At 32.9% G+C, this 25,204-nt stretch overlaps 5 protein-coding genes across 5 annotated transcripts; 3 read left to right on the forward strand and 2 right to left on the reverse strand.

Annotated features, from left to right (window-relative positions):
• Positions 1–1,598: 1,598 nt before the first annotated feature.
• On the forward strand, positions 1,599–2,350 carry LOC131608094 (uncharacterized). The gene is made up of 2 exons (XM_058880031.1): positions 1,599–2,064; positions 2,236–2,350. Exons 1-2 carry the CDS (start codon positions 1,651–1,653, stop codon positions 2,245–2,247), a joined length of 426 nt encoding a protein of 141 aa, XP_058736014.1. The 5' UTR covers positions 1,599–1,650; the 3' UTR covers positions 2,248–2,350.
• A 3,163-nt stretch (positions 2,351–5,513) lies between these two features.
• Positions 5,514–6,586, forward strand: LOC131603707 (uncharacterized). Its single transcript, XM_058876123.1, has 2 exons — positions 5,514–6,109; positions 6,235–6,586. Exons 1-2 carry the CDS (start codon positions 5,582–5,584, stop codon positions 6,244–6,246), a joined length of 540 nt encoding a protein of 179 aa, XP_058732106.1. The 5' UTR covers positions 5,514–5,581; the 3' UTR covers positions 6,247–6,586.
• A 2,172-nt stretch (positions 6,587–8,758) lies between these two features.
• On the forward strand, positions 8,759–9,825 carry LOC131603706 (uncharacterized). Its single transcript, XM_058876122.1, has 2 exons — positions 8,759–9,487; positions 9,645–9,825. Exons 1-2 carry the CDS (start codon positions 8,876–8,878, stop codon positions 9,657–9,659), a joined length of 627 nt encoding a protein of 208 aa, XP_058732105.1. The 5' UTR covers positions 8,759–8,875; the 3' UTR covers positions 9,660–9,825.
• A 57-nt stretch (positions 9,826–9,882) lies between these two features.
• Positions 9,883–12,958, reverse strand: LOC131603705 (uncharacterized). Its single transcript, XM_058876121.1, has 6 exons — positions 12,720–12,958; positions 12,546–12,607; positions 11,640–11,775; positions 11,436–11,508; positions 10,563–10,628; positions 9,883–10,369 (listed from the first exon to the last, which is right to left on the reverse strand). The coding sequence occupies exons 1-6, from the start codon at positions 12,863–12,865 to the stop codon at positions 10,157–10,159; spliced, it is 696 nt and encodes a 231-aa protein (XP_058732104.1). The 5' UTR covers positions 12,866–12,958; the 3' UTR covers positions 9,883–10,156.
• Positions 12,959–23,512: 10,554 nt separating this feature from the next.
• On the reverse strand, positions 23,513–24,179 carry LOC131608096 (subtilisin-like protease SBT2.5). Its single transcript, XM_058880032.1, has 3 exons — positions 24,050–24,179; positions 23,805–23,952; positions 23,513–23,705 (listed from the first exon to the last, which is right to left on the reverse strand). The coding sequence occupies exons 1-3, from the start codon at positions 24,121–24,123 to the stop codon at positions 23,643–23,645; spliced, it is 285 nt and encodes a 94-aa protein (XP_058736015.1). The 5' UTR covers positions 24,124–24,179; the 3' UTR covers positions 23,513–23,642.
• Positions 24,180–25,204: the final 1,025 nt, after the last annotated feature.

Genomic DNA, 25,204 nt, shown 5'->3' on the forward strand with positions numbered 1-25,204 from the left:
GCGACCCCAAAATGCGCCCGCCCGATTCCTCCAATGACCGTTTCACAACTCATTTGGGTTGGTTAGACCATGCGTTGCTACTCTCAAAGGCCCAATAAAATTATCCCAGTCCATATTTGATTAGGCCCTCTAGATGAATTTGTTTATGATTTGTTTGATATATGTAATTTGTTTAGTATTATTTCAGACAATTATAATCATTTTATCATTCAATAAAGTTTTTGCCTAATGCTTGATTCATTGACAGATAACGTTATTGATTCCAAGTTGTGCTTGAGTACTAACCCTAACTTGCACAACTTTATCCAACTTTAAATTCACCTTTAGTATTTCTAGACATAAGATATTAGTTAAATTGAGATATATTAGTTAAAAATCGATAAAACTTTTTACAATTGTGAATTCACCTAAGACATTATGAAGTTGTAAATGCATCAGAGGGTTATGTACCAAGACATTGGGCAAAATTATTTTGTTAACTACTCATGCCAACTAAGAATATAATTATAGATTCAGACAGAATTACCAAACAAGTAGATACAAAGGATTCAAAAAGGGCCTAATCGTTTTCATCAATAAATTTTTTTTAATTCAAAAAGGGCCAAATTGTTTTAATCAATATATTTTTTTAAATGTTATTTAAAAACATTGTCTCTACCAAAGTACATTACTAATTGCTACCATAAGTACATTACTAGTTGTGGAGTCGAATTATATTACTTGACGACAATGAGTACACTTACCAAAAATCCATAAAGTATCCATGTCTCCCCCATTAGATTTGGTGAACTTGGAGACTTTAATCCTTCGAGTGAGTTCGGACTATATCCGAGAAAGCAGTCATGGAGTATGGACTATTTTCTTAGCCCACTTTAAAACTATGTCTATTCAAACATCTCTAGAATATTTTCTGTGTTGTAATCCTATGTTCTGCCTTAGGGTATCACATTAACAGCATTTTGGTATCACATTGACATACTCCATGCAAGTAGGATGCATAATAGGAATTCCTTGAGGAATTTCATTGTTATCACCATTGTTTTGTGCACCAAATATCTTAGCAATACGACCCATTTTTAGGGCCAACACATTATACATATCTATTGTATTTTCTATAACTAAATTAAACATTGTGGCATTTCGGTGTTATTATCTTCCATTTCATGTTTGAATGACTTCAACGTAGTGTTATCACAGGTGGGAATGTTAGCACATCAAAAAATGGTTTTCAACTTTTCAATTGTAAATGCAGCTTGGAAATATACCACAAAAACTATTTTGAGAAATAGTAAAAGTTCATCCATTAGTAGCACCATCTAAAATGGACCACTCTAGGATTCCCAACTGACCATTACCAATAAACATATATGATTCTCAAAATGATGATATATAGGAAATAGAAAAATTAAATTGGTACATATTCAGTTGGCAAAATGATAAAAAGATGGTGACACTATATAATAAAATACCAAAATACGCCATATTATTCAACCCACAACGAAAAAGAGATTGATTCCAAAATTGTTTATTGAGTGGTGATGTAGCAGTTAATCAATATTCAATACCTTACTAGTTCCTATATATATGTGAACCCCTTCTCAACAAATTCAAAGCATAAGCAACAAGCAAACAAACACACAGTTTGTTGCAATGGCCTCTGCTCAGTGCTACAAAACCTGTGAACAAAGCTGCCAGCACAAAAACCAGTACCAGTACCAGCAGCAGCAACATAGCTCAATAGGACATAAGTTAACTGACTTCTACAAAGGACACCACAATGATGGAACCAATTCCCAATACTATAGCCAAAAAGAGGTGATATATCAACCTGGACATGTTGACAAATATCAAAGTAACTCATACAACCAAACACGCTACAATCACGCCGCTTCTGGCACCACCATTGTTACTGGCACCACTGCTGCAAAATGCCAAGGGAGAAATAGGAAAGAGAGGAGAAACATGTTCCAGAGGATCAAGGATGGCATATCAGGTCATAGCAGTGACAGTGGCAGTAGCAGCGATGAATGTGACAGCGACAATGAAAACCGTCGCCACAGGAAGGCAAGTATATACATTATTTTTAATTCTTATTCTAATCGTTATTATTGATGCAAGAATTTTAAGATTTTATTTATTTGATTTTAATTTTGAATAATTCTACTTTTTATGGTATATATTTTATCTCAAGTATATTGTGGTCAATTTGATTCCTCATGAAACTTTGTTTTGCAGTACTGCAACTGAGGAGCAGCTGGACTAATGATAATAAATTGGAGTTTGAGAATTGAAGTTTGCAACTCAAAGTCCAATATAATGTGTGTGGTGATTGCTGGCAAGTATAAATAAATTAGCTACATTGAAGTATAAAACTGTAGCAAAAAAAAAAAAAACTAATTAAAAGTATTTTTAAAATAAAAATGAATGTAATTTGATGTGTGAAATTAAGCCAATGTAATTTGGTTATGGTCTAGTCTGAGCTTGAGACCTAATTGTTATATATATAAATAAAACAGTATCTATATCATTTCCAAATTATCAGTAATTTGACTTTGTAGGGAATTCGAAAAACTCTGTTCAAACCAACAAAAATAATAGTATTGAGCAAATAACAATAGCAACTAATAACAAAACACGCAATAAACCAAAGCAGAAGATAAAGAAGGAAAAAGAACAATCATGCTCATATTTGTTTATTCAACTCGATCAAAATTTATTTATATTTAGAGAAAAGAGAAATTCTTCGATCAACTATGTAATTACAAAAAGTTATTTTCAGAAGTACTACATAATCAATCCCCTAATTTCTACCCCTTGAAAATCGAGGTCATCCAACTAAGGCTTGCTGCTAGGATGCTCGCACCATTGCCAATGGTACTCCCGAAACCTTGCATCATAACTCATCTGCCTTGCAAAAGAGGTAGAACCAAAAAAAAATATATATATATATATATATATATATATATATATATATATGTTCTATCCGCAGCCGCCTTGCGTCTCTTGCAGAACCCCTTGTCTATGTGGCATTGCTAGTCATAAAATTTATTCTTCATCCTTTGGAATAAAAGAGATTTTAAGATATACACAGTGAATCTCCACACTACCTTCAAATTGATGTTGATGTCAATTTAATAACCAATCACCTTGTTGATCCGTTTGATCTTTGAATTTATCTTCAATAAAGTTGATCAAGTCCAAGCAATTCTTGAACCATGATCTAAGTAATGATTTGTGATCACATTCACCATATTGTCTTTTAAAGCAAACTACTCAATCATGCCTTATTTGATTCAATTATGTTTCTAACAAAGTGCAAGTGAATTGATAACACTGGAAAATAATGATTAAGTTTTATTCACATATGATAACATTGCAAATCAGAGGAGAGTATGAGACAAAGGATCAGATCATGCAACCATACTTGGTGATCATGAGAATAAAGAACAAAGTCAAGAAGAGCAGAGAAGAGCTAGACCTCCTCAAAAAAATGTTGAGATCCGGTAGTACTAAGTGAAATTGTAATCAAACAAAGAACAAAGTCAAAATACAATAAAAAGGTAGTCCTTCAAGAGTTCACTTTCTACCACGCGTTTTACTTCTAAAGTCTCAAGATATCTTGAGAAAACTCCCTTTCAGGAGGGAACGATAAACCATTGTCAAACTTCCATCTCTTTGGATCGCTTGATATGAGAGTTGGCTCAAAAATTCTCATGAGTGATACGATCATTAAAGATCTTTAGACTCCACAAATATTAGGACAATTGCGACTCTTGAGCACTACCAACAAACAACTTGATTAATCTTTATCAGGATCATCAAACACCATCTTTCTCTGGTATAATTAAAAAATACATATGCTTTGTACAACTTTACGTAATTTTTATTTAGATCCTTCAAAACTGCAAAGCAATCTTGTAAAAAACATAAATTTTTCACCTTGGGTATCTAAATCTTTTTAGGTCCTGGTAGTGGTTCTAAGAGGTCTAGAATTATTTTCTCTAGAACATCTTGAATCATTTTATTTGGCATAACAATAAGGCTTTAAATGATCGAGCTTCTTACAGAAATTTTATTTAAAGATCATATAGTTGGATTTCTTTCTATCATGGCAAATATTTTTATACATAAGTCATTTTAATTAAAATAATCCCTTTGATTTGATATAATTAAATAAAGCTTATCTTTATTCTTAGTGAATTTTCCTAAGATTTCATGTTAGCTGATTAATTCAATTTTTAGAGATTTGCAAGAGTCGCATTTTTCTGATTTTAAGGTTTCGTTTCTAATGCTAGCAATTTCTTCATCAATAATTTTATTACTATTTTCTAAGAATTCAATATACTCCTTTAAATTAACAATGATCTTTTCTAATTTATTATTATCTTTACCGAGTTTTACAATAACCTTAAACATTTGATCATACGTAAAGGATGTTACCTCAGTGTCGTCTTCTCTTGAAGCTTTGAAGCACTTATGATCTTCTATGTCATAGTATTTTTTTATTTTTTTGAGAAGATGTTTCATAAAAGTCTTATAATATATCATCAGAGATATCTCAAAATGTTTGAGTCTCTCGATATTTCTCCCATTCTTCATCTTCTCTTGTGTTTTCTATAACTAGATTTAACATTATCGGAATGTGGCATCTAATATTCATCGTCTCATAGTTACTATCTTCAATTGATGTTTAAAAGATTGCAACAAACTGTGTTAATAATTGAAGAATGTGTTTGATTCTCTATAAGTCCCTCATAGTTACTATCTTCAATTGATGTTTAAAAGATTGCAACAAACTGTGTTAATAATTGAAGAATGTGTTTGATTCTCTATAAGTCCCTCATAGTTACTATCTTCAATTGATGTTTAAAAGATTGCAACAAACTGTGTTAATAATTGAAGAATGTGTTTGATTCTCTATAAGTCCGTGAAGAAAAACAACCTTGCTCGTGTCGGATGATCCATTCAAACCCCAAAATTTCTCTCTACATAAGGACTGAGAAAACTAGAAACAAAGGCAGTCATTTTTCAGCTTAGAATGCTATAAACGCAGCATGGAAATAGACTCTCTTTTTTTTACTCAGCCTGGAAATAGACATAAAACTATATATTTTCGACTATTTACCTCCAAAGTGATTATTAGGAATAAAAATATTCATTTGTTAGTAGCACCATCTAAAATGTGCCATCCTGGGATTCCATATTAACCATTACCAATTAGAGTGTATGTATATGATTCTCATCTCTGCCAAATTATTTTAAGTTTCTTATCAAAAATAATTTGGTATATATTCAGTGGGAAAAATAATTTTAAAAAAGGTAACACTATAATAAAATACGTAATATGCCTACAAAAACAAAATAAAATAAAAATACCATAATATGCCATATTATTCAACCCACTAAAAAAGAGATAGATTCCAAATTTGTTGATTGATGTACTATATCATGCAACAGTTAATCAATCAATGCCTTACTACTACGTAACACCTATATATATAATATATGTGAACACATTCTAAGAACATAAGCAAACAAACATCACAAGAAAACCAAGCAATACACAACACACTTCGTTGCAATGGCTTCTGCTCAGTGCTACAAAACCTGCGAACAAACCTGCCAACACAAAAACCACTACCAGCAGCAGCAGCAGCAACATAGCTCAATCGGACAGAAGGTAACTGACTTCTACAAAGGACACCACAATGATGGAACACAATACTATAGCCAACACAAAAATCACAACCAGCAGCAGCAACATGGCTCGGTCGGACAAAAAGTAACTGACTTCTACAAAGGACACCACAGTGATGGAACACAAACCAAAACACAATACTATAGCGAGACAGATGTGATTTACCAACCAGGATATGTTGCCAAAAATCAAAGTAACACATGCACCGGAACACGTCACAATCACAATCACGCCGCTACTGGCACCACCATTGTTACCGGCACCACTGCAGCAAAATGCCAAGGGAGAAACAGGAGGGAGAGGAGAAACATGTTCCAGAGGATCAAGGATGGCATATCAGGTCACAGCAGTGACAGTGGCAGTAGCAGTGATGAGTGTGACAGCGACAATGAGAACCGTCGCCACAGGAAGGCAAGTATATACATTATTAGCAGCATAAAATTAGAGACGGAAAAATTCGACCGTTTATGGTATATATATTTCTCATGTATATATATTGTGCTCATTTTGATTCCTCGTGAAACTTTGTTTTGCAGAACTGCAACTGAGGAGCAGCTGTACCAATAATAATAAATTGGAGTTTGAGTATGGAAGTTTGCAGCTCAAAGTACAATATATGTGTGTGGTGATTATGTGCAAGCATGAATAAATTAGCTACATATAATAAGTATTAAAAATGTAGCAAAAAAAACCCTAATTAAAAGTATCTTTAAAATAAAAATGAATATAATTTGATGTATGAAACTAAGCCCGTGTACAATGTTTGTGGTTCAAGTCTGAGTTTCAGAACTACCATAAAAACAAATGCATGTTATGTACTGCGATCGACATAAGATCGATGCTCCTATTATTATATATATAAATAAAACTGTTTTGTGTGCATTAAAATTGGTTCTTGCTTTATTAATATTTTCCTTTATAGTGTATATATTATCAGCAATCTGGCTCTCATGTCTAGAAAATATCTTCATCTAAACCTTATGGGTAATAGAAAAAGAGTAAAAGAAGCAATCAAACAAACAAAATGAAAAAACCTCAAATATACATGAGATAAACCATCCAATAATCAAGCATCAGAAAAGAGAAGAAAGCGGACCACTCAATAATCAAGCAACAGAAAAGAGAAGAAAGCAAAGCAATAAAACTGCACCTCTACTGGGAAGAGGACATGGTAGATCTCAGCTCATAGGAAACCATTATCAACACAGAGTTCTCCAGAAAAAAAAAATAGCAAAAACACCGCACCACAAGATCATAGTCAAAGACTCGTAAGCCGCTATTGATTCAGACAAAAGATAAGGTTCTCAAGTCAAGCAAAGAAAGCACAAAAGTTGGCCACATCCACATACCTACCAACATATTGTTTCCGAACTAGGAAAATCTTCTTTTATTCCAAATCCTTCACATTAGTTGATGAGCTAGAAAAAATAATATCATTCCATAATTTCTAAATCAACAAGACAATAGAATGTCAGATAATGTCAAGTCCGCCCCTAACCCTAGACCTACCTCCCGAAGAGATAAGTACTCAAAAAGAAGTCAAAAATCCCTAGGAAGAACCAATAACAACCTCAACCATTTAAAAATTTCATACCACATAGTTGAAGACACCTCAAATTTTAAACAAATGAGAAACTGACTCTACCAACCCGCTATACACAACAGAAGAAACATCATCTAGATCAACTAAAATCTTATACTTAAATAAATTTTCGCTAATATGGATCTTATCTTGCAGAAGTTGGCAAGAAAAAATCACAACTTTAGAAGGAGCACAATTCACCCTAATGAGAAGGAGAGTCAGGTCCACATTCTAAGAAGAGACTACAGTATGGATATTTAGTTCTAGTATGGCAAAAAAGTCGAGGTTATCGAAAACACCTCATTCCTAGCATGTCGTCACCACCACCTATCACTATTCAAGGATAGAGTTGTTCCCTAGATAATTGGAAGAAGGTTGGCAACCATCTCCGGTTCATACACAAAAGAGATCTCCACCTCAAATCTCAAAACAGAACATCGTCCTCCCATAGACATATCACAGCCACTAATCAGAGATACTAAGAGCCTAGGAAACCTGATCTTAAGGGAGACGGATACAACCCATAGATCAACCGAAAAAGAAGTGTGAAGACTAGTGCCAATTGTCCTACTAATATTATCCACAAATCAATCAGAAGAATCGTTTGTTTTGGATTTAAGAAGAGACACTCATTTCTATCAATGGTCGCATAACGGAAACCTAAAGATTTACCATCAAGGAGAAAACAACATAAACTTCATATTTTACTGATAGGATATCATCTCAGTGACCAAGAGCACCAAGATCAAACTAAATTAATGGTTTGGTAGTAACCGATCAATCTATAGTAATTAAAATAATGATTTACATACCAATTTTTTTTAAAGAGCTGTACATTACCGTTTGATAATTCTCAGACAATAACCGACTAAAAGTTGAATCATTTGTTAATTTTTTTGGGGAGAAATGTTTTTTTTAATACCAGATGTTAATTTTTTTGGGGAGAAATGTTTTTTTTAATACCAGATGTTGTGCTACGTGATGCATACGTTATGCATCTGCCATACATGCCACAATCTTGCCAATATGAGTGGGGAAAAAGCAAAAATAAACCGTCAATTTGATCAACTAATGCAAGGTTACTACAATCAATTTATGTATCTTTCACACTCTTCACATTCTTTAAGTTATAAAACAAAAATATCTTATAATTGACTGACGCAAAAAAATTGAACTATTTTAATAACAAATCTGACATGAGTATGATTAGTTTACTCAAAAGCAAAATGGCATATTAGCTTTTGTTTTCAAAAATAATTAATACAAATCTTAGACCAAAAATTGTGTGGGAATATATTCATGTCTTCACGATCTGCGATACTAATTCCATGAAATTATTAGGTTCTTTCACATAATTTATTAGTGAATACTTTCTGACATGACCCTGAGAATAAATTCTGTTTTATGTTGGATTGATAAATGATAATATTTCTTTTATTGAGGCCATATTTCGAATAGCATAATTGAATAGTTATTTTATTGCTCCACTATGGAAGGAGGAGAGAAAGCTTCACTCACTCTTTTGTCAATAAAAGGCCCTTAATGCGCAATTACCCTGCAACATCAAAGAAACAATTCAGAGTGAGGAAACAATAATGGCTTCAGCTCAGTCTGTGAAACCCTCTACTGCCATTGAGGCCTGCCAACCGAAAACCCAACACAGTTCGTTCGGTCAGAAAATATCGGAGATGACTAACAAAGCTTTCAAAGGACATCATGCTCGCCATGGCAGTACTCAGAATCAGGTCCAAAGCTACAGCTCTCAAAGTCAGGTTGAATCAAATGGCCATAATGGTACCAAAACAGAAACTCACCACTATGGTCAGACTCAGACCCAACATGACAAGAAGCATGGTGTCACCAAAACCCATATCACAGTTTGTGTAGTTCAAGCAGAAATCACTGAAACCAGAGAGAGCCCTTTTCCTTATGGTGCAACAACAACATGCTTTGGGACTCCTGCTAAGAAAAACAGAGATCTCAACAATAAGAAGGATATCAATTTGTTTCAGAGGATTAAGAATGGAATGTCCCGCCATAACGGTGAAGGAAACAACAGCAGCAGCAGTGACAGCGAAAGTGACAATGAGAAGAAATGTTCAAAGACAAAGACAAAGGTGGGTGCAACAGACAATGAGAAGAAATTTCCAATGACAAAGCCAAAGGTAGGTGCACTTGAAGATGAGAAGAAATGTTCAAAGCCGAAGGTAGGTGCACTTAAATAAACAAGAGTTCTCAAAACTCAAGCTCATCCAAATAATAATATGAATCCAAAAAAAATTTACATTAAATGCACACGTGTTGGATTAGAACAAGATGTAAAATTTGTTTTATTAATTTATCTGTTTTTTATTACATATGCAGAGAATTGATGCATAGAACTAAAAGCTGCAAACGGATGCAACTAAGCAAAGATTTTAAATAAAGAGTGTCTTTATAATTTTATCAGGTCATTCTTGTACTCAATAATTGGGGCAAATAAATGCCCATATTTCACTTGTCTGTGTGTACCTTATGATGAATAATAGATATTGAACTTTGCCTATTTTCACTAGTATGTTCCATGGTAGGATCTTACATGCCTTCGTTATCAAGTCTAACATTAATATGTAAAACTGAATTAAGTTAAACAACATGTTCTCACCAAGTAGGTTTCTAGTACTGCCAGAGCAACAAATTCATATATGTCTAATGTCTACTCTGCTAGCAAGGAAAATAACTTGACCAAATCACAAAAAATAAAATTACAGCCCACTCTTGACCAAATCACAAAAAATAAAATTACAGCCCACTTGCAAGAACAAGACCTAGATTACTACAAAGCTACATACAGCAGAGTGTATATACAATAGCACAAACCTTGCTACACTGTAGAATCAACCTTCAAGGGATCTGGAAATGAAAGCGGCAATGGCCTTCATAGCAGCAACTTCGGCATCAATCTGGGTGGAACCGTTTGCTTGTAGATGCTTCTTGCCAATCTTAAAAGAGTGATCGCCACCATCAATGATATGCAGCTCAGTGAGCGCTTTCATCTTCTTCCTAGTGGTCTCTAACTTATCAAGTGGACAGAGACTATCCTTGCTGCCCTGCTCAAAACAGACATAAGACTAGTGTTAGGAGACATTAGCATAAACCACAAATTTATGTGTGCAACAGAATACCATACTGATAGAAATTAAAAAAGATTCATGGTTCACCCAAAAGACTAAAAGTGTATGAAACTGGAGAGCTATGACAACAGAACAATACCATACTGCAATGACTAATTAGAAAGAGTACCTGTACAAACATTGTAGGAACTGTTAGCTGTAACAGTGTTTCATCTCTAACCGCACCATTGATTCCCTGGAACAAACGCAACACAATTGATGTAACTTTCTGTTATATTATTTAAAATTTTGACCTAAAGTAATAAAATGACAGCCTCGGTTAACCAAAATACCCTAAGAAAAGCAATGCATCAACCATAATTGCTTTAGTGTGGCATGCCAACAATTTCTCAACAGAAAACTAAAAGGAACACAAGTGCAGATGATCGTTCAATCCATGAACAAATGAAAAGGAAAATATTAAAAGAAGTAGCCTAGTATAGATTTTAGAGCTCTACACACATGACCCAAGGATGACAACTTCGTTTGAGTTGGCAAACTAAGATGGCTAGCATTAGGCCAAACATTACATATGAAGTGAATTGCTAGAGAAAAGCAAAACAATTCAAAAGAATTGAGATTAATGAGTAAACTTTAATTATAAACAGAAGATAAAGTAGATGATGAAATCCAATAAGTGTGGCTCAGTTGACGACACACTCTAAGCAAAGCTAGTAACAGAGAGGCTCAAGATTCGATTTTCACATGACATAATCTCGAGTGGCAAAATGCTTCAAGTGTGACTAACCAATGATAGTTTAATAGCCGATCCAAAGGTTGAAGCAGTACCGGGAAAAGGCCCTAAATACATTGTTTTGATAAATAAATGAAGTGTAGTTGTAATTTTCAACAAAATCACAAATGGTGCAGGGCCTACACTCAAAATATAAGCAAATGGTTTAAAATTTCTTCAGAAAGTAAAAGGGACTAAAAAAACATTTTTAATAAGTTTACTTAGTAGCCCAAAGATTAGCATGAAATTATCAACGAAAAAAAATCAAACCTTTAATGGGTAGCCCAAGCATAGAACGGCAGAAACATTGATGTCTTCCATGTTCGCCGCCATGCATCCAACTCTACGATAAAATAAATATAAAGTAATCATGTCATAAACATCTTGCCACTGATTATCTTTATTAGGACTTCCTCATGCAAAACATAAATGTCCAAATTATAGTTTAAAAAAATAAGAATAATAACAACGCACCTTGAACCCATTGATTTGCCAGCCAGTATGAGAGGATGACCAGGGTATTTAGTTGCTGTTTCTTTCACAATATCTGAATGAAACTCCACCAACTTTTCTGCCTTAGGAGGAGCCCTCTTTTTCCCACCAGACATGTCTAGTAAATGGAAAACCCATCGGATTCATATTGGAAGTTAAAAAATATATACATCAAACAAATCAATGTCTTAAAAACTAAACTGAACATTTTACCAGTGAAACCTACAAATCACAGTTCAATTGGTTTAAATAGTTCTAACCAAAACGAAACTACAATCAAACCTCTCAAAAAACCAAACTGTATATAGAGTCATTTCAAGGTTCAACCAGTTTCATTTATTATAATATTGAAACAAATACAACCATCTCAAGGCTCACTAAAGCTCAACTAGAGATCATTTTATTTACCAAAACAAACACAAAATCTCGATAATGAAAGTGGCCAACCATATACAATCATCTCAAAGTTCATTAAACTAGAGATCATGCTATTTTACTAAAAAAAATAAAGGAAATCGAGATAATGAAAGCAACTAACTTTTTGTTAAGAAATAGTAGTTCGGTCTAACTAATCCCTACAAAACCGATTTGTAGTGTAAGGATTGTTCTCACTTATAAGTACATGTTCAAACCATATATTGTCCGATGCGAGACTCTTAACACACTCCCTCACGCCCAGGACTGGACATCTAAAGCATGGAAATAAGTGGTGGGCGGAAATAAGTGGTTCAATCTAACTCAACCCTACAAAATCCGTATGTTGTATAGTGAAAATTGTCACACTTATAAGCACATGTCCGTGTCATATATTTGATCCGAGACTCTTAACAAGCATTGTCGAATGTTAAATCAATGCAATGCAATGAATTTAACTGGAAACAAACTCACAAGGGTAGTCAAACGTGACAACATCAGCAGCATGTAGGGTTTCCATCAACATACTCTTCCATCTATCACAAAAAATTACAGTGAGATCAGTTTTTATCAATTTTCACAAAAACAAAAAACCCTAAACATTTTATATGTAATTAGAAAACAAGTAAAGAAAATGGAAAATGGAACCTTTGCATCCAATCAGAAGAGGAAGGAGCACCGGCACCGTGAGCAAAGATAACCACCGGTGGCATTTGTTTCGTCAACGTTGATGCAGCTTCAATCTCGTCGTCTTTGCTCTGACGACGTCGTTTTGCGGAAGGTGTTGAATCCATGCTTTGGGTTTTGTTTGGGAAATGGAAAAATGGCTAAAATGAAAAAGCATGACCTCACTATTAGTACTGATTTTCGCGCCAAATTTACAAGGATATAGAAAGTGGAATTGAGTAATATGATATCTCTCCTCTTTTTATTTTGTAAAAAAAAAATAAAAACCACTTGTTTATAAATTTCATTTTCATCTCATGTCTAATTGTATTTTAGATTTCTTAACTTTACTTTTCTTACCTAAATTAATCTTTTCTAGTATTTGGCTTATGACATAATAATATTTAAGATTTGATTTTAGTTTCTAAGGTTTTGGAGGATTTGATTTTTTTCATAACACCAAAATTCTCTAATTTGGGAACTCAAAATTTATATTAAAAGAGGGTTTTTTAGGGCTTAGACAAAATGTTCAAAAATAATTTTTGTTATAGTATTTCAAAAAGTAAATATACATTAATGATAAACATTATTTTACCATTCTAAACAAAATCTTTTTTATAAAAAATATTTTAAAAAATTCTATATTTAAAAAAAAAAAATTAAGTTCTCCCTTTCCATCCCCTCTAAACTCCCAAACATAGTGTTTTTGACTTGGGAGAGAAGTTGTGAAGAGGAAAATAGATAAAAGAGCATAAGAAGGGAGAAAAGGATAAGAAATAAAATAGATTTTAGATATTGTTTGGTTTAATAGAAAAGAAGAAATTGAGAAAAAAGAAATGTTTCATATATTGTAATATTCTTATGATTAATAACATTTTTAAAAAATATATATTTATAATTTAATGGACAAAATAGTCTCTTCTTATTAATTTGTTTCTTGTCACTTTCTCTTCATAATTGAAGAGAAATACAAAAGTTGCGGGATTTACTTTTTTTTTAATCTCTCTTTTCAATTTATCTTCTTCTCAAATAAGAGAAGTTATCAATCTCTTTAACTTCTTTCTCATTTATTTCTCTCTTTTCTACTTCTACTCTATTAAACACACCTTTAATTATTGAACAATACTTAACGATTTTTTATTGATCGAGAATTTTTTATAAGAGAAATTAAAATTAATAAAGGAGGGTACCTCAATCCTTACAAAACAATATGAATTAAAAGATTCACGATAGCACTCTAAAAATCAACCAAAAAAGAGGGAAGAAACCAACATTACACAAAGCAAAGAAAATTACACAATCAGTATCATATAACTATCAAACATCCACATATAAGAATAATTTAGCCCACCACTATACTAAAGAAAAACAACAACACCGCAAGAAGGCAGCAAAGGAAAATAACACACAACACCAAAAAAACACTCTACACACTTGTGCCACAGCCCAAACTACATAGACCATCAATGAAAATAGCTTACAATTTGCAACGGAACGAAGAATCCATTACAATTCAAAATATGCACCACTTATAAAACTCCAGGTTGACTCCAATATTTGGTTCCTCGACTCTGGCTGCTCGAATCACATGACTGGTTGAAAGGTGTGGTTGGCAGATTTCGACGAGTCGAAGAAAAGCAAGGTCAAACTTACTGATAATAGCTTATTGCAAGCAGGTAGTACTGACTACATTGCTATTTAAAGGAGCAATATAGCAAAAGTTATTATCAAAGATGCACTCTATATTCCTGGAATGAAGTGCAATCTGTTAAATGTTGGACAACTGAAAAAGGGTTTTTAGCGACTATGAAAGATGGAACTTGGGAACTGCTCGACACTCAGAATAATTGGGTCCTAAAATATCATATGTCGAAGAATATGACATTTAAGACCATAATCAGTTCAACTAAGGTACAATGTATAAAAATAGTTGTCACCATAAGAATAGTTGCTTGTGGCATTTGTGGTTTGGCCACTTGAACTTTCAATCACTCAATCAATTATTTAGTCAAGATATGATAACAGGTATACCAAGTCTTGCGATGCCTGAAAAAATTTGTGAAGGATGCTTAGTAAGAAGAAATCCAAAAAAAATGTTTATTTTGACTATGCCAATAAGATACTCTTGCATACTCGAAGTTATACATTCAGATGTATGTGGCCCATTCGAGGAGCATACCATTGGCAGAAACAGGTATTTTATCGATGAGTATAGTCGAAAGCTTTGGATCTTTGAGATCAAGCAAAAGGACGAAGTACTCAAAATATTAAGAGATCAAAATGCTTGTCAAAAACCACAGTGAGAAGAAGATCAAATTAATGCGAACGGATGGAGGTGACGAATACACATCCAAGATATTTGAAGAACTGTTAGGAGTAAATTAATGGTAAATTCATGTGTTAATATAAGTGATTTCTTCTCTAAACTAATGCAAATTGTGATAGATCCATAGGTTTTTAGTGAGAATTGAACTGAAAATGTTCAGTTCATGTGTAAAGCAAATCGAATCACTTGTGGGTATTATTGATGCAGGTTTAGAGTTGAACTGGAGCTTTAGGAAAACATAAAGAGGAAAGGAAGCTGGAAGTCTCAAAGGAAAAGCCAAAAAGATGAAGTTTGACAAGGGCGCGCCGCGGGAGTTCTAGCCAGCGCCGCGCCAAAGTCTCTGTTTTTGATCGCGCCGCGCGCATCCGTTGCCACGCCGCGGCCTCGGCGTTACAAGCCCAAAACTTATAAATAGAAGCCCTAGCTTCCAAGTGAAAGAGAGATCTTTGGTGAGCGAAATTAGGAGAGCATTCTGAGTTTGCAGTCACGAACAACAATTGAAGGCCAATTCTTTACCAATTGAAGAAATTCCGTTGAAGAAGATGAATCCCTCCATTGATTCTTGTGTGTGCTTCATGTCTATGGAGAGCTAAATTCCTCTTGTTGAGTTTAAGGTAGTAGTTAACCTATGAATATACAATACCATTGATTCTTTCCTATGAACAATTGTTTGAATTTTATTATCAATAAGAAACCTTGCTTTTAATTTACATCATTGTTGAATCCTTGATCGAAAGAGAGGATTTTTACTTTTGCCCTAGGTTACTATATTGATTCAATTGCAATTTGCAGAGATGGAATTGTGATTGGGTTTTCATGATTATCGTTCTTAATTACTATTATCGTTATTGATATTTGGAGAGATTGAATCTCATACCGGTAAAAGTTATCTAATTTGGTTTGCAGACATGGAATCATATTTGAGGATAAGTGAAGATAATAGTTCAAATGATTGTTCAATTGTGAATTAATCCATAAGTTGTATAGGAATAGGTTGATGAACCCTAAAAGCTCAACATATTTCCTTAATCGTTAACAAATTCTCATTATTTGCATTCTTATTATTATTTAGATTTGACAATATTAGAATCATAAAACAAATCCAATTACTTTTTCTCACTCAAAATAAACAACTATAGAACGGCAGTGATATTAACTAGGGGTGGCAAAGTGGGCGGCCCGCCCCGTTTAGGCCCACCCCATTTAAGCCCGTCCAAAAGCGGGGTGGGGCGGGGCGGGCCTACTTAGGTGGCCGAGCTCAAAAGTCATGCCCGCCCCGTTTACTAACGAGTCGGCGGGTTGGCGGGCCGGCTCGCTAAATTTCATTTATTTTTTTATTTTACAATTTTATTTACCACATAATTTACAAAAAAATTAATTATTACCAAAAGATCGATAAACTATTTTTTTAACAACGCACAATAGAACTTCAAACATGTCTTAAGTCCAAACACTTCAAAAAATAAAACAAATAAAGATCAATTATAACAAAAAAAATAACGAAATAAACTCAACCACAATAAAAAAACGTATCAAAATAAGTAAATAAAGAATACATATCACTCTAATCCATTTTAAAGACTAACTTCTAAAAAACCCAATTAAGAATTTACATAAGATAGACATTGATAACAATTACACTGCATAATACATCACGGTGCATAAAATAGTAGTTCATAAAATATCAACACCTAATTTTCTCACTAATTACTTTATATAAACTTTTATATTGACCGATTCCTTAATAGTTAAATCCAAAATTTGTCACACTTATAGACTCATCAAATCCCTCCTTTTCTTAAAATCAACATCTATTTCTAAAGAAAACATGTGAGCTAATGTATTAACAACTTAATAATTATGCATGTTATACAACTATTATTTTCTTTCAAGCTTTTCCAATCAACACATGTATTAGAAAGTTATAGAAAGAACGTTACAATTATAATTCAATTTGTATGTATAATAATTTAGAATACAATTCAATCAACATAATTATAAGAGAAGAGTGTTATTTTTATAGTTAAAGTTGTTTTAATTCTAAATAAAAAATAAATTTTTTTAATAAAAAGCCCGCGGGCAAAACCCGCCCCGCCCCGCCTCGGCCCGCTTTTTTAACCGAGTTAGGCGGGGCGGGCCAACTTAAGGTACCGAGCCGAAAACCTCAGCCCAGCCCGCCCAAAATGGCGGGTCAAACGAGCCGACCCGGCGGGCCTGGCCCGTTTTGCCACCCCTAATTAACCAATCCCTGTGGATACGATATATTACCGAAAATATTTACCCACAAATACTTTCAACAAATTGGCGCCGTTGCCGGGGATCGGTGTCAATATTGCTCGCATTGCAATAGTTTTTATTCTGAGTTATTTTTATTTTTCTGGTTGTTTCATGTATTTGTTAGTTTTTGCAGATTTAGTGTATGCACGGCAAAGTTTCCGGCGATCAACTTCTTTTTGATCCCGAGATCGAGAGGACCGCTAGGAGAGGAACATACACTACTATTTTTAGTTATTTACTCAATTTTAGATTTTTAGTTTAGTTCCTTTATTTTAGATTTTTTTGTTTAGTCCTTAATTTTAGAATTTTTTATTATTACTTAATTTTAGATTTTTTTTATTTTTTTGTTTAGCTACTTAATTTTAGATTTTTAGTTAGTTACTCTATTTTAGATTTTTTTAGTTTAGCTCCTCTATTTTAGATTTTTAGTTAATTACATTATTTTAGACTTTGTTATTGCAATAGTCTTTTAATTTTGATTTTTGTATAAATGTTTTTATCTTGTTATTTCACTTGTTTGCTAGTTTTGTAGATGTTTGTTTGTCAGAATGTTTGACCCAAATACAAATGACGCGATTCATGCTCAAAATGAGATCCTTTTTCAACAAATGGAGTATCTCTTTCAAAGTGTGTCACAGTTCACACCTCAAGTTAGTGAGTTTCATGAGATCGGATGGTGTACACCGGAAGATGCGATGGAGTATCATATGGCTAACCATGAATACCAACAACAAGGGTTTTCACACTATAATCAAGGTTATCAAAGAGGACCCACTGAGTTAGAGGAAACCATGAATCAATTCATGCAATTCTCTTTAGCCATTCAACAAAACCGGGAAACGCAAGATGTTCAACTTACCAAATTCTTCACCGAGCAAAACGTAAGTCAGGCCTCAACTTTTCAAAACCCTATGACTTGTGTAGAAACCTGCAATGCTACTTCTATAAGGAGTGTAAAAGTGGTTGATGAGGAAGTTGAAAACAAGGATGTTGGAAAGAAGAGAGTGGAGGAGGAAATTAATGACAAGGAAGATGTTGTTGAAAAGGATAATATAGAGTATGTAAACATCAAGAAAAATATAGAAGTTGAGTATGAGCTTTCAATGAAGCTACCTTATCTAAGACCTCCTAAAAAAGGAGATGATGTGTTTGTTGAAGGAACAAAAAAGGAGGATATAATCAAAGAAGTCGTGAATGAGTTAGAAACTTCAAAAGCTGAAACTTTTTCAAAAGAGAATATGATGGACTTAGAGTTGAAGAAGAGTAGTAATGCAAAGGAGCACAAACTCTCATTGGAATTACTCCCTCTACAAGGTCCTAATAAAGAAGGGAATGAGAGTCACTACTTTCGGCCAATGAAAACGTTTATCCGTTTGCAAATCACCATCCCATCTTTAGAAGGTTTAGAGTTAAAACCAACATTTGTCAAAGTCATCAAGGATAGATTCTCACCGACGAAGAAATTAATGGATAAGGAGGTTATCTCTCTTGAGGAGAGGACAAAACAAATGAAGGAAGAGAGATCACGAGTTGAAGTGGTAAGAATTAAGGATGAAGAAACCAAACAAGCAAACATTAAATACTTTTGGGGTTTCACATTGGTAAGAAAAGTACCAAGGAAACGAGACAATGGTTGATGATTCAACCATGAACCGTCAAGCCATGTGACGTTAAACGAGGCACTTCGTGGGAGGTAACCCACACTTCTAATGTTTTATTTTGTTTTGTTTATTTTTATTTTTTCAGGAAATAATAAGGGGACCTTTCTGGTGAAAGTTAGGAAGAATGAATTGATATGGCAATACCCCTTGTGAGTCAACCCTCTCGGGCTTGTTTTGAAACATTGAGGTCAATGTTTAGTTCAAGTTTGGGGGTGGATTTACTCTTTTTGCATTTTTCAATTTTATGCTTTTATGTTTGTTATTTGTCCCCAGTTTAGAATGAGTAGTTCCACAGCATAATGAAAATCTCAAGCAAAGTACCAACAATGGAGCAACATGCGTGAAAGTGGTAGTGAGTGAAATTTTTTAAATTTTTTTTTTAAGTTTTCACTTTCTTTTTCAATAAGTGACAAGGCATGTATGAATTTTTGAACTCAAACTCCTAATGTGTGCATGAAATTTAGGTTGTTAGTAAATTCTTAACAGAAGTTCTTTATGGTACACTATTTTATTGGATCGGTTTAGCCTTAACCATGGTGAGGAAAGCTTTCCATTGTTTACTATATGCAGGAGACCATCAATTGTTTTGACTTGTTTGTATCATGCTAAACCGGTTGTTGCATCGTTTGTGGAAATCTGTGAAAGTGATTTAGGCGCTTGTTTGAATCTGAGAGTCCTTTTAGCCTAGTTTAACGTAAAACTTATTTTCTTCTGTGAGAGTGTGATCTTTTTGCTAACCATTTTTTGAGCCTGAGGTCAAGATAAGCATCATAATATGCACCGAGGAAAATACCTGGTGAGTTTTGATCTCAATAAAAAGTTTTGTTTTGGACCATCAACCATAAAATTTGGTGATGTGTTTTCTCTTTGACCGTTTTAGAAAGTAGGGGAGCATTCATATAATCTAGATACGGGTTGATCTCCAAGTTGGGGAGAGTCACAATCAAAAGAAGAGTAAGTACAGGTAGTAATCTGTGAAGGATAAAAGAAATTCATAGCTTGAAAAAAAAATTTGTTGAAAAAGAACAACGTTTGAATCTAAACAGTTGTTGAAAAAAAAATGAAAAAGCAAAGAAAAAGAAACACTGAGCTACGAATGAAAAAAGATGAATGGGTGAAAATTAAAGTATAGAGAAGAAGGAATGAGTTATGATTTGGATGCTTCCCTAGATTAGGAACAACCCTTGATTATCTTCTTTTCTTTGAATCTAAACCGCATTACAACCCTAGAAAGACCTTCTGATTCTCAGATTCCACACGACTTGATGCTAACAATTTGGTGAACGTATGATATGGATCTTTGTTGATTTAATTGTTTGGATGAGTGTTTAACCCCTCTTTTATTCATCATACTTTTTGATGAGAGTGATTAGTGCTGATTCAATTACAATTGTGTAGTGTTTTGAACTTCTGGAGGTAATTTGCTTTCAAAATTTGTTTCATGTGTATGTTCTGAGTTTGCAGGAAGAGGAGGATTATTTGACTTGGTTACTAAATTGAACCACTTGAGAAACTTTTTTGAAAAACTTGTTGCATGACTGTTGGTATGTTTTGTTGGAGGTAAGTAATTTTGTTTAGGGACAAACAAAGCTCTAAGTTGGGGAGAGTTTGTTAGGAGTAAATTAATGGTAAATTCATGTGTTAATATAAGTGATTTCTTCTCTAAACTAATGCAAATTGTGATAGATCCATAGGTTTTTAGTGAGAATTGAACTGAAAAGGTTCAGTTCATGTGTAAAGCAAATCGAATCACTTGTGGGTATTATTGATGCAGGTTTAGAGTTGAACTGGAGCTTTAGGAAAACATAAAGAGGAAAGGAAGCTGGAAGTCTCAAAGGAAAAGCCAAAAAGATGAAGTTTGACAAGGGCGCGCCGCGGGAGTTCTAGCCAGCGCCGCGCCAAAGTCTCTGTTGTTGATCGCGCCGCGCGCATCCGTTGTCGCGCCGTGGCCTCGGCGTTACAAGCCCAAAACTTATAAATAGAAGCCCTAGCTTCCAAGTGAAAGAGAGATCTTTGGTGAGCGAAATTAGGAGAGCATTCTGAGTTTGCAGTCACGAACAACAATTGAAGGCCAATTCTTTACCAATTGAAGAAATTCCGTTGAAGAAGATGAATCCCTCCATTGATTCTTGTGTGTTCTTCATGTCTATGGAGAGCTAAATTCCTCTTGTTGAGTTTAAGGTAGTAGTTAACCTATGAATATACAATACCATTGATTCTTTCCTATGAACAATTGTTTGAATTTTATTATCAATAAGAAACCTTGCTTTTAATTTACATCATTGTTGAATCCTTGATCGAAAGAGAGGATTTTTACTTTTGCCCTAGGTTACTATATTGATTCAATTGCAATTTGCAGAGATGGAATTGTGATTGGGTTTTCATAATTATCGTTCCTAATTACTATTATCGTTATTGATATTTGGAGAGATCGAATCTCATACCGGTAAAAGTTATCTAATTTGGTTTGCAGACATGGAATCATATTTGAGGATAAGTGAAGATAATAGTTCAAATGGTTGTTCAATTGTGAATTAATCCATAAGTTGTATAGGAATAGGTTGATGAACCCTAAAAGCTCAACATATTTCCTTAATCGTTAACAAATTCTCATTATTTGCATTCTTATTATTATTTAGATTTGACAATATTAGAATCATAAAACAAATCCAATTACTTTTTCTCACTCAAAATAAACAACTATAGAACGTCAGTGATATTAACCAATCCCTGTGGATACGATATATTACCGAAAATATTTACCCACAAATACTTTCAACAAGAACTCTATGTAGAATATGGTATTGATCACGAGGTAACTGCTCCTTATACACCTCAACATAATGGAATAGAAAAAAGAAGAAATAGAAACATATTGGAGATGGCGAGATGCACGCTGAAGCAGAAGAATGTTCCAAAATCCTTATGACGTTAAGTTATCGCCATTGTTGTTTATATTCTGAACAAGTGTCCTACAAAGAAGTTGAAGAACAATCCTTGAAGAAATCTGGAGTGGCAAACTATATAAACTATATAGTTTGAGAATTTCCAAAATTTTCCATTGCATAAGAAAGCTATGTAAGAGTAACCACTATTATCAAACACAATAACAATAAAATAATATTTTTTTCGTAAATATTTTATTTTATTATTTTGAATAATAAAGAAAAAATAAATATTTTTAGTTATAAAAAAAACTTGCATATAACAAACTAGTTTTCCAACAAATTAGTTTAATTAAAAAATATATAAAAATATTTATAACCCACTTTCTAGATAAAAGAAAGAGTAATTTATGAAATATTGTCTAATGGATAAAATTTATAGTATATTTAAATGAATATAATATAATAGAATAATGAAAAATAAAATGTGATAACATTTATTTTTTAAAATCAAACTATCTTATTTTATTCAATATAACTCCATTCAACCTTATGTCATACTGTATTTAAATTTAATCTAAATTCATATACTAATATTAAAAAAAAAAATCCTATTAAAGTATATCAGAATTATAAATTTCAGAAGTTTCTCATCCAACTCTATAGGTCTCTTATACACCATGTAAAATTTCAATTTTGCCGCCTGTTTTCGTAGATACACATCCGAAAGCACCCCATATTTAAAAAAAAATTGTTTTCTTCCGTAGGTGCATACATCTACGGAAGCGTATGCAACATAGTGAAACTTGAAATTTTTCCAATTAATTAGACCGTAGATGCATATACGGAACACTCTATTGGCAAAACCCCAAATTAATTGAGAAACCTCTGTAGATGTAACTACGGAAGATTTTTTCTAATTAATTGAGAATTTGAGATTTTCTCAAAATTTAATTGAAGATTTTCCCAATTAATTGAAAAAAAATTCAAATTAATTAAATTTGATTATATCTAGTTAATGTTAAAACATAATGAAATTTAGGATTTTCCCAATTTTAATTTCTTAATTAATTGAAAAAATCTCAAATTAATTAAGTTCATAAAATCTTCAGTAGATGTATCTATGGAACATTCTGGTTTTCTTAATTAATTGAAAAAATTCCACATTTTATTATGTTTAAGGAATTCAGTAGATGCATCAACAAAAGCACAATAGCAGTCTAATCAATTCAGTGGTACGCCAGAGATTGGGAGTGAAATTGTCTAAATTTCAACAACAAATTTTCTGGCTCCACCCTATAGGAACAACATATTTGTTATACATCAGTTTTACTCATTGGACAACAATGGTTGGACTATATTGACACGCAAAGTATACAGCTACATTTGTTAAAGTAGGTCTGTGAGTGGGGTAACCTTGTAACAAAAATGCATATATATTTTTAGTATCATAAATAATAATAATAATAATAATAATAATAATAATAATAATAATAATAATAATAATAATAATAATAATAATAATAATAATAATAATAATAATAATAATAATAATGATAACCAATCACAAAACTAGGCAGAAAAAAAATCTAGAGAAAATAGAGTATCAATTAATTTTTTCATATCCTTTCATACAACACAATACTCTCAATGACAAATTGAATTCATTCAAAATTCAACTAATGCATAAATAAGCAATTATTCTAAAACAAAGTTCTTCATCCAAAATAACTTCTGAATCTCTTCCTTGAACCTGTTAAACTATCACTTCATTTTTCTCCACAACTCTCACTCCATTTGCTGATCTAAGCACATTGGCCTGTTTCAAAGCATACCAAATTATTAAACTAAGACAAAGAAAAAAAACATCATAAGTCAAACAAAAACTATATCATATGACAAAATCATGCTACATTACTTGTTCCTCAGTGATTTCCACAATGAAAGCATCAACAATAGCCAAAGATGATATCTTGTTGTAACTTCCTGCCTCTAAACTTCTTGCTAAAACATCATCATGCTTTCTACTAAGGTACAAATCAAGCTCAATTGCCCCTCTCTCAGTTCTAAGTATAACACCAAAAAAAAAAAACATCAATGTTCAAATTAATAATCAGCAATGTTTAAGAATGTTTAGGTAATGTTAATCGAATGAAGACATACCGATTATTTTGAAGGCGATCGTATTCTCGATCATAGTTCATGAAGACACAGTATTCACTTCTTGTGCTCCCCATTGAGAATGTTTTTTCTTTCTTTCTTGTAAATTTGATTGGTGAAGATATTTGTAATGATTTTCTTCTGCACCACTAGTTAGCTATATATATAGAACAAAATGTTTCATGACTTTTACAAACACCAACAATAATAGAGAAGAATAATGAGCTGGCCCACGTTGGTTTCATTTCACTATGTTTTTTTTCTTTCATACAAAAAAAATAGTCTAAAAAAATTTATTTTAGTCAAACATTTTACATAATTATTTGAATTCAAACTCAAGATATCTCAGTTATATGTGAGTTTTTAAATTACTTTATCTAAAAATATATTATTTAAAGAAAATGGTTTTCAAGTCCTATAAGGAAAAAACATAAAATACTTCGAGAAGATTTGATAAACAGCGGCGGAATAATTTTGAATCTGCGACTCGTCACGTATTTAACGTTTAACCCCGCCTCTAGTATTTTAAGAAGAAATAAAAGTAGCTTTCATAATGGAGATTCAGTTTTGAGCCTAGAAAGGTAAGTGTTGACAGTTTCAAAATTATTTGAAGTGGGCATGGACCATGTTTTTGTTGAGCAGAAGCAGAATCAGTACACTATGATGCAGTAACAAAATAGTCACATGGTTAGTTTTACTATTGCCCACTGTTTGCCAATTCTACATAGGCATTCTGATTCATGTTATTCCCGTTTACGGAGTCGGTCATTTTAGTAGTTGTTGAATCAAAATTTGATGTTTCGGAGATTTTAAATTTAATTTTTTAAAATTTTTAAAAAATGAATATTTATTTGAATTTTATACTGTCTGATACCAATAATAATTATTGACACGGACGATTACATTCAAGCAAAAGCCCTAATGCAAGAAATGTATGAATGCACACAAATTTGTGTGTGGCTTAACTTGTGTTCCAAGTTTAGTAAAAAACTTGGGTTACAAGTCATTATACTAAATTTATAAGCCTTAAAATTGACCTACTGAACTAAACAGATACTAAAACAAAACATTTTAACTATTTTTATATATATTCTATAAAACAAAACTCTTTTACTTTTTTAAAATTTTTTGACCAAAAAACTCTTTTGATTTACCGTT

This window comes from Vicia villosa, linkage group LG5 (genome assembly GCF_029867415.1).
Source record: "Vicia villosa cultivar HV-30 ecotype Madison, WI linkage group LG5, Vvil1.0, whole genome shotgun sequence".
Classification (NCBI taxonomy): domain Eukaryota; kingdom Viridiplantae; phylum Streptophyta; class Magnoliopsida; order Fabales; family Fabaceae; genus Vicia; species Vicia villosa.

Coding starts and splice junctions, on each gene's coding strand:
- LOC131608094 (XM_058880031.1), top strand. CDS start 1,651: ATGGCCTCTGCTCAGTGCTACAAAACCTGTGAACAAAGCTGCCAGCAC.
- LOC131603707 (XM_058876123.1), top strand. CDS start 5,582: ATGGCTTCTGCTCAGTGCTACAAAACCTGCGAACAAACCTGCCAACAC.
- LOC131603706 (XM_058876122.1), top strand. CDS start 8,876: ATGGCTTCAGCTCAGTCTGTGAAACCCTCTACTGCCATTGAGGCCTGC.
- LOC131603705 (XM_058876121.1), bottom strand. CDS start 12,865: ATGGATTCAACACCTTCCGCAAAACGACGTCGTCAGAGCAAAGACGAC. Junction 10,629..11,435: donor GCTTGGGCTACCCATTAAAG/GTTTGATTTTTT, acceptor CGTTTGTTCCAG/GGAATCAATGGTGCGGTTAG. Junction 10,370..10,562: donor TTCCTACAATGTTTGTACAG/GTACTCTTTCTA, acceptor TGTTTTGAGCAG/GGCAGCAAGGATAGTCTCTG.
- LOC131608096 (XM_058880032.1), bottom strand. CDS start 24,123: ATGGGGAGCACAAGAAGTGAATACTGTGTCTTCATGAACTATGATCGA. Junction 23,953..24,049: donor GATCGCCTTCAAAATAATCG/GTATGTCTTCAT, acceptor TGTTATACTTAG/AACTGAGAGAGGGGCAATTG. Junction 23,706..23,804: donor TGGAAATCACTGAGGAACAA/GTAATGTAGCAT, acceptor GCTTTGAAACAG/GCCAATGTGCTTAGATCAGC.